We start from the raw sequence: 14,328 nt of genomic DNA on the forward strand, positions 1-14,328 counted from the left end.
ATATTTTTGGTGAAGTCAATCTCTAGACTTCATTTACTAAAAATTAGCATAATACTGGGCAAAAATTAACACTAATTATATAAAGACTAGCGTGTACCAGCGACTTCGTTCGCGACGAATTAATCATTTGTAATGGTGATGATAAAGCAAAGCAAGAATTTCCATTAACATACAAACTGGATAAAATTTTCTCACATTTATGTCAGCATGAGAAAAAACAATATGGCGATATTATTATATAACTTGGTAATATTTGAGGGGTAGTTTCATCTCGTTGGAATTTGACTTTCGAAAAATCCGTTTGCCAAAAATAAGTTTTTTACGTCAAGCAGTTTAAGCAGAATCGTGGTTAAGAAATTACCCAACTTTTTGGAACACCCTGTATGATTTTTTAAAAAATTTCAAAATATGTAAAAAAACAAAATAAATTATGATTGTCTAAGAGTTTTCCCGAATGACTAACCGTTTTTTAAATAACAAATATTGTAATATTTGAGGGGCGTTTTCACCCTCTTAGAATTTGAGATTCGAGAAACCCCTCCTTATCGAACCTCTACACCCCACAGTCAATCCGTTTGCCAAAAATCAACTTTAAACGTCAAGCAGTTTAAGCAGAACCGTGATTACTGGTCATATTTTATGTAACACCCTGTATAAATTTATAAAAAATCTTAAAATATATAAAACAACAAAATAAAATATACGTGTTTAAGAGTTTTTCCGAAAAACTCACCGGTTTTTAAATAAAATATATTTTAATATTTGAGGGATAGTTTCACCCCCTTAGAGTTCGAGTTTCGAAAAATCCCTTCTTATCGAACCTCTACACCCTATAGTCAATCTGTTTTCCAAAAATCAGCTTTTTACGTCAAGCGCTTTAAGCAGGATCGTGATTAATCAATGACCAGATTTTTCGAAACACCCTGTATACATTTTAAAAAATCTTAAAATATGTAAAAAACAAAATAAAATATACGTGTTTAAGCGTTTTTTCGGAAACTTGACCGTTTTTTAAATAAAAAATGTTGTAATATTTGAGGGGTGGTTTCACCCTCTTGGAACTGGAATTTCAAAAAATCCCTTCTTATCGAACCTCTACACCCTAGAATCAACCTGTATGCCAAAATTGAGCTTCTTACGTTGAGTGGTTTGAGCAGGATCGTGATTTAATCAGTATGTCAGTCACTTAAAGATTTTATATATTAGTATAGATTAAGTAAAGATAGAACGCTTCTAAACACACAAATCTATTTCCAAGAAATTATTTTTTCCCGAATTTTAAAATACACCGTCTAAAAATCATTTTTTTATTCAATATTAAAATAAAATAAGCCATTTTAAGACCAACTGGCAGTAAGCGACATTTGAAAAGTAAAGAAAAATACGCCCAGTAAATGGGGCTTGAGCTCGCCAAAAGTTAACATCGATTGTCATTCTCAGCCGTCTTTGACGCCTTTTTTTCGATTGTATGGTATTTATGATTATTGGTGGTATATAAGATATTTTAGTATATTTTTACTTTCTAATAAGTATAACTCTAAAATATAACTAAAGCATAAATAATATTATATTCGTAAAAAGACATGCATATATTTAAATTAATTTATGCATAATATTGGTCAATGAAACATGTCACGAGTGCTTATGCGAGAGGGTGTACTCTACATCTCCATTCAAAGTAACCGAAATATAAAAATATAACCTTCACTTTGAATGGTATTCTTAATTCTAGCGCTCACATGATTAGTTCTAATTACGTCGCAGAAGTTTGGTTTGGTTCTTATTTGTAGCCAATTTATCAAAATCCTTCATTTAAGTATACATATCTGTATATTATTAATTTTATTAACACTAATCAGTACTAATGAGTGGAACCATCAAGGTAACAAAATCTTTCACACATTGTATTATTTTTAGTAAAAAACAAAAATTTAACTTTTTTTTAATCTTCTAGAATCACCTCTTTAAATATTAGCATGTCATTAAGAAACACCCTGTATATGACATACATAGGTAGATAAAAAAGTTGAACAGATTTATTAAATGTATCAAAGAAAATATAAATGGGGTGTGACATCTCAAAAAGCAATAGTAAATCATCTTTATTTTAAATAAAGTCGATAAAAAAATTATAAAATTTATAAATTTATTTTGAAACTCTGTAAAGCATTTAACTGAAATATTTTTAAATTTTAATTTTTGTCCATCTCTCTACTTATAAAAGTCTTCTACCAAATTTAAATACTTCAACTTCAGAAATAATATAGCGTCACTGTCAATTTTTACTGATGTATCTAAAATAATATACAGGGTGTCCCAGACTGAGCGTGCATTAGAAGTTTCTAGAGAACCACAATATCTGGATCGGAGATTTTTTGCACATCATTGTTTAACATTAACCCTTTTTGAGAAAAGAACATATTTAAAATTTTTGGACGAAAAAAAAATACCTGTCAAAAAAATTTGTAGAGCCTAAAAATCAGATTTGGTGATTACCACAGCCAATGTGACATAAAGAGAAGAGATGGGTGTATCTATTTCAAAAATTAAATTGTTCAAATGTCATATAATAATGGCGGTAGCTGTCATGAAATTGACCGATTAAAAATGATCATTTTTTATTTCACTAGTGAAAAGGTTTTCCAATTCGTTACTTTTTGAGGATACATGTTCCTATACCTAAAATAAATCGTTTTTAAGTTATTTAAGAATTAGTTTAAAAACGTATATTTTTCTTGATTTTATCCAATTTTCTTTGACATTAAGTGTCATTTATTGTGTATGTCAATTATTTGAATTTCCTATATTATAAATACTGCCTGCCTTAAGAGTATTTATAAAAATATATCTCGTATTTTCGCTCTTTAGTGTTATGTAATTGTTGATATTAGTAATAATATATCGTATGATCGAAAAATCAGCGCAAAGTTGGCTTGGAAATGATAATCGATAAGATACTGCCTTTTGAACAAAGTGTCACAATATGACATAGCCAGATCTATTGCTTTACATCACCTGACGTTCAAAGTCATAGTCCTACTGGTTAAAATCAAGAAAAATATACGCTTCAAAACTAAATCGTAAAAATAATTTATTCTAGGTATCGGGACAATGTATAACGAATTGAAAAGCCTTTTCACTAGTGAAATAAAAAAAGTGGGGTTTCATTTGAAAAAAAAATGATTTATAATAATTTTTTATTCACTCAATTCTATGGCAGCTGCTTTCATTATTATATGACATTCGAACAATTTAATTTTTGAAATACATAACCACATGTTTTCTCTTTATGACACAGTGGCTATGGTAATCACTAAATTTGACGTATAGGCTATACACATGTTTTTGACAGACAGTTTTTTTCGTCCAAAAATTTTAAATACTTTTTTTTCTCAAAAACGGTTAGTGTTAGGAATAGAGTGTTTAATATCATTCATAAAATTTTACAGAGAATTTAAGTATCTACGTAATAAAAACTGGGGGCACCCATTTAAAATAATAAAGTTGCTTTTTTCCGGAAGTGCCGCCATATTTAAAATATTTCTAATCGATAGATCTCGTTGTGAAACAATGCTGTGCAAAAAATCTACGATCTAGATATTGTAGTTCTCTAGAAACTTCTAATACACGCTCAGCCTGAGACACCCTGTATATCCTGCTCATAATAACTACAAATAAAAAGACAAATTCAATATTTACAATAATTTATTTACTAAAAGAATCTTACACATGCAGAATTTTATACATTAGTTTAAACAGTCGTTGAATGCCAGTCAGCAATTTATCATAGATCTAAGGTCCGTATAAACGGGGTTTGTAAGTACCATCATCATACAACTTAGCGTTCAAATCCGGAATATATTGACCTTCGATACCTGATCCTCTCAAACCGATCCTTCCTTCACCCAAACCTCTCAATCCAGGTCCAGCCAGAAGTCTGCCCTCCAGAACTGGAGCTATAAGAATTTCACGACCCAAGCCTGGTCCGGCCAGAATTTCACCAGGTAGTATTCTGGTTTCGACTCCTCCTATTGGTCCGCCTAGGAGACGGCCTTCCAATGCTAGACCTTGACCTAGAAGGAGGTTGCCTGGTCTTCTGACCGTTCCTGAAGGTCCGGAAATGATAGCTGGGCCGTCGATAGCTCCACGAAGACCTGGACTGGCGGCGGTGATAGCCAGGATGGCGAAGAAAAGGATTGCAGTCTGAAATAAGATATAATTAATATAATGATTGTAGAACAGTAATTTATCGTTACATAAACACAAACTACATAGATAATTGGAGATTTTTATATCCTATCTCTATAGGGTGTCCCATTTTCGTGTGTTTATGGGGTTTCTCGTTTATGAGCAGAGATACAAATATGCGATTGAAAGTATTTCACTGTACTATTTTTTTTGTGAAATTAAAGATGCTACACAGTGATTTGTCCTAGCCCCCTTGGTTTCTGATATACAGGATATCATTTTTTATACATTCTTCGACCCCATCGTATCTCGGTTATCTATACTCTATACGTATTTGGATTGAATGCATTACTTAACTTTATAACATAAATCAATCTACTTTAAAAGGGTATTATTATTTTATTTTATTTAATTTAACCAGATAATTTTGCTTGCTATAGTGTTATAAACTGTACTGAAAATGAACTTCTACTTCTGATAACACGCTGTCAATCAGAGTTCAGAGTTATTGATATTTTTTGTGCACTTGTGCAATAATTCTACATATAGAAATTAACTTGGAATGGACAATAACCAAATTTTGACTTTAAGTAAAATACTATACTTGATTGTTTTAACTAGGTACCTAGTTTAAACCGGCCGCCTATGTTAAAAAGTTAAAAAAATACATTGTTTCCTTATTTTGAAACAGTATATAGACTATATTATGTTTTTAGAAAGCTCATATTAAGACAAATAAAAAAATAAAATACAGGAATACCTAAAAAAACATAAATTTGGGCCATATTTAAAGACCACTGAATTAATTCTAGATAAAAAAAAACTCTCGGGGACTCTTGGGGGTTTTGAAAGAAAACTAAACTAAATTATAGAAACTACAAATCAAAAACAATAGATTGTAAGCTTTAAAAATTCTACAAATGTGAACATGGATGATTGTTTAAGATTATTCGAAACCCACAGAAATATGTTTATAACAGAAATATTAATTTTTAACTGAATTTAGAGTAGCCAATACCATTTTTTGTATTGGCATAAACTTAATTACTTATTACAGGTTAATAAAAATAATTTTGTATTTTACATTATTCTAATATATCAAGTAAGTCTAATAATATAAGATACGTTTAATACATCATTCAACATCGCTAATCCAGACACTTTCCATTATAAGCGAACAACACTCAGCCAAAGTGCTGTTTACAGCTATTCCTAGGAAAACAGACAGCGAGAGAGTAGGGAACTGCCAATCAGCATCTCCTCGAAGTAACTATTAGCGCGAATAGCGAATTTGGCTAACCGAAGAACTTGGGAAAGTTGTTTAGTTAAGAAATTAGCAAACTGGAAAGTTCGGAGGGGACACATTCACGAACTCTAATGCTCTGATCCCTATTAGGATGCCGTCGCGTGCTCTACTTTATCGACTACCTGAATTTAATGGGAATAGTTTCTAGAGTTGACGTCATTGTCACTGTCTTCCTGTTTGTTTTATTCTAGACTAATCGTAATGTTTTTGCATGCAATTCACAGCGAATAAAAAAACAAAGGACACTAATACTATTTCTACCTATACTGGGTGTTGTTCAGAAGTAGCTCACCCCTATACCGTTATTACTTTTTCAGATAAAAAAATGAGATTTGGTATAATGGGTTTTTCACCACATACGACACGGAGTATTGTAAACGATTAAATTTTTGCAAATTGTAAGTTTTGGGTTCGTTGAAGGACTTTTAGAGCTACAATTTAAAAATATTTTAGGTGACGAGGATACAGAGTGTCCCAAGTAAATAGAAAATATCAAAGTTGTATTTTTTAAACGGAACACCTTGTATATTATTACATTTTTAGTTTCTATGATTAAAATAAAGGTAAATTTGATTAAGGTTTACCGTATTTTAATCTTACCGTTTTTTAAATATTTAGGGTTTTCTTTAAGCGTATTAAGGCGTAGGTTTTCTTTAGGCGTATTTAAGTTTTTAAAACTTATTATTGAAAAATGAAATGAAAACCAATTACTGAAATTTTTCTATTTAGGTACTAAATTTTGTGTTGCACTAATACAAATTATACTACCTTATACAGAGTGTCTAGATTTACTTTAAATAATTACTAGCTTTAGACGGCAATAGCTTGTTTAATTTAAATGGAACACCTTGTATATTTTATGAGAATCAGTTGCACAATTTAATTGTATGTCAAATTGTATTATACCATTTTTTACCTATTTCTTCAAGTTTTCGTAGAAATTGCATTTTCTTATAATTTAGACTTCATTTATCAATATACCTATGGAATATTGACATTTTATTTTTATAACCCCACTTAACCTAATGAAACCTATACATTTTGTACATTTTTTGCTTTAAAAACAATCTAAAATCTAAAAACTTGAATGGATAGGTAAAAAATGGTATAATACAATTTGATAAACAATTAAATTGTACATCTGATTCTCCTAAAATATACAGGGTGTTCCATTTAAATTTAGTTATTTCCGTTTAAAGCTAAATAAAAAGATTTAAAATAAATTTTTAGACACTCTATGAGGTAATATTATTTTTATTATTGCAACACACAACAACTGATCAATAAATATACTTCAGTATATTTAGTATTAAAAACTTTGATACCCTTGGAGAAATGAAGCCTTAAAATTTTTACTGCGACTTCACAAATTTGAAAATATTTCGAAAACGGTAAAGTTTAAGTGTGATAAACCTTAATCAAATTTACCTTTATTTTAATTGTAGAAACTAAAATTGTAATAATTTACAGAGTGTTCAATTTAAAAAATACAACTTTGATATTTTTTTATTTATTTGGGACACCCTGTGTCTTGTAAAAATATTTTTAAATTGTAGCTTCAATTCCTTTTGTCCTTCAACGAAAAAAAAACTTTCCATTTGTAAAAATCTAATCGTTTAGCTACAATACTACTTGTCGTATATGGTGAACAACCGTGTATATGTTAGTATATGATATAAATCAGGATTGATTGACGGTATTCATTTAATTTCGGTCACTTCCTATTTCAACGGAGATGACCACAATTTTTTATTTTTAAATGGTACCTATATTTCTTTACTTTAATAGTAAATGATATTTTAAGTAGAATGACATAGTATATACATATGTTAACTTTTGATATTTTTGCTTAAAAATAGTATTTTAAATTTCAATTTAATCTAGGGCAATCTGTGTTATCACTAAATTTTATTTCTTTTTAAAATTCTTTGAGAAAATACATTTGTCTATATTATTTGTCTATTATATATCTACTAATACACAGTCTATTGTTTTTCCTGGTCGGATAAGAAAGTGTTTAACGAATAATTTGGTACCACATACTTGGTATTTCGAGTCAAATTGGCACTCTAGATTGAAATTTAAAATACTATTTTTAATCGAATAGGTCAAACGTTGACATATAATTTTTTATTCTACTTAAAATGTCATTTTCTATCAAATAAAGTAAAAAATCAAGGGTAACATTTAAAAATCAAAAGTCGCAATTTCCGTTGAAACAGAAAATGACGGAAAATAATTGAATACGTCAATCAATCATGATTTATGTCATACCTATACTAATAGACAAAATCTCATTTATTTTGTCTGAAAAAAATAAAAAAGTTTTAAGGGATATTTGAAAATCACCCGGTATTAGAGACGAAATCGGTGTCTTAGACACAATCTTATGACAGTTTTCTTGATGTTTTACAAAAAATAGATGCAGTTTTTCTTAAATGACTTAAAATCGGCTTGTCCAAAATTGTTCAAATTTGTAATGTGTATTCTGCAGTAAAAAAACAGGGGAGTCAATATCTGGACAATTCAAATTTTGCATGGGATTTTCTGTTTCCAACGACGATGCACCACCCGGTATATTAAATAATTACATTAACTTACTTATTTTTACTAGAAATACGGGTGCGTCTCAAAAGTGGCTCACCCCTATGACTTTTTTTTATTTTTTTAGATAAAAAACGAGATTTGGTATGTTAGTATATGACATAAATTAGGATTGATTGACGTATTCAATTGTTTTTGGTCACTTCCTCTTTCATCGAAAATAACTACAACTTTTGATTTTCAAATGGCAGCCTCGGTATTTTTTTTGCTTTATTCGATAGACAATGACATTTTGAATAGAAAGACATATCATATGTCAACTTTTGACATTTTCGCTTAATAAAAAATCGTATTTAAATTTCAATCTAGAGTGCAATGGCCATATTAAAAACACTAATTAAATCAAGAATCCTGGGAAAAATAAATTTGATAGTCTAATGTTTTTAGTGTCTTGTCCTGACCGGTTAAAAGATGCCCAAATGGTATTTTTAATCATATTTAAATTTTTCAAATGGAACGAGCGTGACTCATTTAGCATATTTTAGCATATTTGGAAAAAGCATTTTTTACGAATATTTTGATACCACACACTTGGTATTTGAGTTAACTTTTCGTTATGAACCGCATGTCATATGTCAACTTTTGACATTTGCGCATATGGTTTATTTGAAATTATAACATGCGGTTCATAACGAAAAGTTAACTCAAACTTTTCGTTATGAACCGCATGTTATAATTTCAAATAAACCATATGCGCAAATGTCAAAAGTTGACATATGACATGCCATTTGATTCAGTGTTATTTTCTATCGAATAAAGCAAAAAAATACTGAGTGTGCCATTTAAAGATCAAAAGTTGTAATCATTTCCGGTGAAACAGGAAGTGACCGAAAACAATTGAATATGTCAATCAATCCTAATTTATGTCATATGCTTACTAATATACAAAATCTCGTTTTTTTTAACTGAAAGTTAACTCTATATCTTTTTTACGATATAGAACTGAGCCACTTTTGAGACGCACCCGGTATTTTTTAACATTTAACTTTAATAACTAATAATGTTTATTGATTGAAAGTAAAGAAAAACCAGCAAATTATTGAATATGTCCTAGTTTATATTTTAACAGGTTTTAAAAATAATTAGGACGGTAGAAAAAACCGGAATTTAAATCAACCAAATTAAAGTTCCATCGCAATTGCGATAATTTTGGTGATGGGTATGCTCTTTCTTTGCTCTTTTCATTAAATAATGTCAACAGATATCATCCCAGCATTACTCACAGAATAAATAATAATCTTTTGAAGCATGTCATATAATCTGTTGTTAGACAGGCTATACACAGCGAAAAATGTACTAATATGGTACAAAACCGTTAATGATCTTCTCAAACTAAAAAACATTGTTCTCCTACTCCCAAATCACATGCACTCACCATTTGGTATAAATTAATATGGGGATATAAAAAATATAAAAAAATACTTACGATAGTATTCATGTTTACCAAAAGCACCGGGGTATTATTTCCACTGAAAATAAATCTTATTCAAATCTCCACAGCGCGCCATTTTATATAAATACCCGCTCAGTCGGATTGGTAACCTTGCCAATATGTCCACACCCCGCAGCAACGGATAAACAATATTTTTTGTGTTTTATCAGCGGGAATAAAAGGCATGATGAAATATGAAATAGAATTGAAAATATCGGGGCAGGTGATATACGGCCCCTACGTGTATGCGTATACGTCTGCGAGGGTAACAGAAATATATTGGTTTAGGAATAAAATATTACTTCTTTCGAGAATAAGTAGGGTGTAAGGGTTTTTATATAAACAACGAGGTTTTTTTGGGGAATCGGAATATATTGATCGAATGATTCAGAAAAATCTGTTTATTCGTCATTTATAACAGATTTTTCCATATATGACTTCTCAATACTAAATAACTGCAAAAAGAAAAAAAAAAGTATTTTATTTCTCGTTTTCTTAAACATCATCAAAATCATAAATATAAAATGCATTTGACCAAAAATAGTCCTGTTACAAGTAGATTAGATAGTATTAGATTTTTGACGTGGCTATCAGCCCAGGTGTCAGCCTGTTTCACTGCGACTTTTCTGATTTATTGTGGTGTTCTTTTGATCTCTAAGTTAGGTCATCTCCAAGCCTATCTTTTTCAAAGAGTCGTTTTGAAGAGTTTTTTGAAGACTGAAACTTTTGAAGACTGACCCCCCCCCCTATAGCTCTTTGTCAATGGCTTATCTGTAGAGATGAGCAACAAATCGTAAACTGCGATTCAGTCGCAGCGATTTTAGTATCGCAATCGCAACTTGCGATTGGCTCTCATAGGAAACTGCGACTGCGATTTCTTCTATTTGCGAATTTCAATTTAGGCAAACATTATTACTGTACTGTATAGTATTTGCGATTTTGTTGCGAATGTAAAGAGTACATAGCATTTGGCAGCTCGCCATCGAGTAGTCAGATTCAGGTCTCGGTTGCAGAGTAGAGTTTTCATTTTGAAAAAAGTGTTTCTGGCTATTTCAATTCTATGTTTGACTTCTTCATCAGGATCCCATTTATCATTCAGCCAGCAACCCAAGTACTTAAATCTTCTTACCCTTTCTATATTTTGACCTTCCACTTGTATCCTGATATTTTCGATATTTTGTTTGCTGATAATCATAAATTTTGTTTTGTTTATATTTATTTTAAGACCATGACTCTGACTAATACTGCTAACTCTGTCCACCAGGCACTGCAAATCCTTCTCATTGCCAGCTAGGAGCACCGTATCGTCAGCATATCGGATGTTATTAATACGTTTACCATTTACCTTTATTCCCACTTCTAAATCTTCCAACGCCTCCGGGAATATCGATTCAGAATATAAATTAAACAGAAGTGGCGATAATATACATCCTTGTCTGACGCCTTTAAGAATTTCTATATCCGTTGTTGACATATTTCGGATTTTTATATAAGCTGACTGATTCCAATATAAGTTTCTAATGATTCTGATGTCTTTGCCATCTAACCCAATCCGCTTCAGTAAATGTATCAGCTTGTCATGTTTCACGTTATCAAATGCCTTCTCATAATCTATGAAACATGCGAAGGCACTTGTCTGCTGATCGAGGCATTTTTGGACTAAAACCTGTATTGAGAACAAAGCATCTCTGGTTCCCAGCCCACTTCTAAAGCCGAATTGAGTTTCACTTATATTTTCGTCAATCCTTCTCCATATTCTAGAGTGCAGGGCACGCAGAAACACTTTTAATGTATGACACATAAGGCTTATCAGACGATACTCATTGCATCTTTTGGAGTTTGACTTTTTAGGGAGCGTTACAAATGTGGATTGCAGCCATTGTTTAGGTATCTCTCCGGTGTTGTAGATGCGATTAAACAATTTAAGTAGAAGATTCATATTTTCTTCGTCCGACAGTTTGAGGATTTCAACATTTAAATCATCAGGACCGACAGCTTTTCCATTTTTAGTTTCTGCCAAGGCTTTAACTAATTCCTCCTTTAGTATGTCTGGTCCGTCTAAGCAATTGTCACATTGATCTGTTGACTCTCGATAATCATTAAAACAGTCCGTTATATAAGCTCTCCATATATCCAGTTCTTCTTGTTTGTCTATCACCAGTTTGTTTTTATCTTTAATAAGTTTGCCCGGTATAGTACGTTTATAAGTGTGTGTTACCTCTTTGATCTTTTTATGAAGGTGAAAACTGTCGTGTTTTTGTTCCAGGGTTTCTATATCAGCTCACTGTTCGTTTATCCATTTCTCTTTAGCTATTCTCATTTCACGCTTGATGATTCTGTTGATCTTATTATAATTTTCCAAGTTGTTTTTTTTTAGTCTTCTTTCCTCCATTAATTGTAATATTTTATTGGTCATCCAGTCTTTCCTTGTATGTTTACTCGCCTTCCCTAGGATCTCCAACGTAGTATCTTTGGCTGTATCTCTGAGATTTGTCCATATTTTATCAGTTTTCATATCATTCATATGTTCTTTCAGACCTTTTAACTTGCTATTAATTTGTGTAGGAAGTTCATGTTTTTTGTCGCTGTCCTTAAGAGCATTGAGGTTTATTTTATTAAATTCATTTCTACGGTTGATCTTTTTTAATTTGATTCTGAATTGCGCCACTACAGGGTTATGATCTGACCCAATATCTGCCCCAAAAAAGAATGAAAAAGTTATAGGGGCGAGCTACCTTAAAAAAATATTTCTTTAAGAATTAGAACTAAGAACCGTAGAAAGAATAGGTATGTATAGTTGCAGCGGTTGCAGCATATTATTAAGTTGTAATACCTAAACTATGTGCTGCAGATGTTAAAAAACACACAACCTAACTAAACAACTCATTTTTATTAACTTTTTTAAACTGTTCAGCTATATGTACATACTCAGACAATTATATACCTAGTACAATATTTAAATATTAAAATCGCCATCGCAGGTTATACAGTCGCAGTGATTTAAAAATCGGAATCGCAGTTTCAATTGCGATTGGAGAATCGCAGTTTTGCTCATCTCTACTTATCAGTGCGTAATACCAAGAACCGTACATTTGCCAAACTGTCGCATTCATATAAAATGTTCTGTCGCTTCATCTTCTGATTCAATAAAACTGCACTTGGCTTCGTCTTTCAATCCAGTCAGCTCTAGATGCATATTAAGCTTGCAATGCCCTGTTAGTAGACCTGCTACAGTTTTGACAATCTTCCTGTCTTTGTTTATCAGGTTTATCGTAAATTTTGGCCACTGATCTACGAACTTTCTCTCCTGGTCAATTTCCGTCTTTTCTCCTGGTCAATTTCTCAATCATACTAGATTTGTTGGCTTTTACAGCACCGTTAAAGAGTTCTGCATCCCATTAAATGGTTCTAATGATCCAATCCTATCAAGGACCTGCAAGTGGGTGCAGGATACAGGAATAGGAGAACCGGTGCAGACATAAAAAGGGGACAAACACAATAGGCCTCACAGTTCGTCGTGTTTCCGGCAGAGGACGGTCCCTTATTATTGAAAAAAAGGGTTTTGGGTTGGCCTACGAATGGCATCGAAGAGTCTTGTTTGGCCATTTCATCTGCCTTTTCGTTGACGGTCAAAAGTGGCTCGTGGCTCGTTACTCAGGCCATTGCTACATTCACCTAATGCTCAGTGTATTTAGAGCACACACATAATCCTACATTGGCCTAACAAATTAACCTCTTTCGAACTCAGTGCTTTTAGCTTGGTTTCACTATCTGTGAATAGTGCAACTGAAACCGGTGTGTGGTTTCCTGCCTTATTATTTCTCCCAAATAAGGATTAAACACAATAATGGTTTGTCGATATTTTCACCTGAAAAATTGTGACATCATTCCATAGGCTTACAGTCCTTGGATATAGAGTTATTCATTGTTTCAGCTCTACTAATGAGCCATAATTTTTGACCCATCTGCGTACCAGGTTGTCCCAGCTCGAATGGGTACACCAATTATCCAGTCTTCCCTGATCGGTCTGTTACAGTAACCTAATCTAATTCTAAACGAAAGACATCACCCTTCAGTGGAGATTACAACAAGACTAGAAGGGTAATTAAACGCACAAGGCATTTCATGCACATTTTACAGTGTTTTTTCAAGAAGCAATTGCCAGTGGGATTAAGAAATTTTGAACTTCTCCAATAATGGGCGATGTCTACTAGTAGTCTTCGTTTTGTAACTGGAACTTTAAATGGACATCAAGGAATTTACAAAAGAATGTTAAATCATATACTATTCTGCAGGGCGTGTAGATAGGAAAATGATAGTTAACATGTGTTGTCATCAACTGGTATTGTGCATAAAACACTTGTTATATACTTACACGTTGCAGATTTTTGGATGTTATTATAAAAAAAAATATATGTATTAATTTTTAGGAAATTACTTCAAATATCTCCACTCTGTATATCTTAATAGAATAGCTTCTCTCGTGACTAAATATTTTGTATGATTTCTGTTGTACTATACACTCGGTATATATTAGGTTCTTTGTTATTTTGATTGAAAACTAAAAAGTTCTATTTTATAAAAATTATCATGAATATTAATTATTATTGTGTTTGTTTGTTACAGTTACGTAATTAACCATTATTATCCTACCTTGATCACGTATACACTTTTACTATAAATTTAATGTCTTTAAAATTTGCCTTCGCTTATTTGTCAAGAAAATAGTATTTATAATTATTTCTTTATTTGTAACAGTATTACAGCTGCGAAAAGTTGATACACAAACAATATATTA

The 14,328-nt window shown here is 31.6% G+C and overlaps 2 protein-coding genes across 2 annotated transcripts in view; one reads left to right on the plus strand and one right to left on the minus strand.

Annotated features, from left to right (window-relative positions):
* The window catches only part of LOC115890300 (ADAMTS-like protein 3), a 1,070,176-nt gene that overhangs the window by 833,024 nt on the left and 222,824 nt on the right, over positions 1–14,328 (plus strand). The window lies entirely within an intron of this gene.
* Positions 3,696–9,658, minus strand: LOC115890315. The gene is made up of 2 exons (XM_030910491.1): positions 9,525–9,658; positions 3,696–4,203 (listed from the first exon to the last, which is right to left on the minus strand). Exons 1-2 carry the CDS (start codon positions 9,534–9,536, stop codon positions 3,793–3,795), a joined length of 423 nt encoding a protein of 140 aa, XP_030766351.1. The 5' UTR covers positions 9,537–9,658; the 3' UTR covers positions 3,696–3,792.

The sequence above is a fragment of the Sitophilus oryzae genome, unplaced genomic scaffold (assembly GCF_002938485.1).
Source record: "Sitophilus oryzae breed Bouriz unplaced genomic scaffold, Soryzae_2.0 scaffold_860_pilon_pilon, whole genome shotgun sequence".
In the NCBI taxonomy this organism is placed as follows: Eukaryota; Metazoa; Arthropoda; class Insecta; order Coleoptera; family Curculionidae; genus Sitophilus; species Sitophilus oryzae.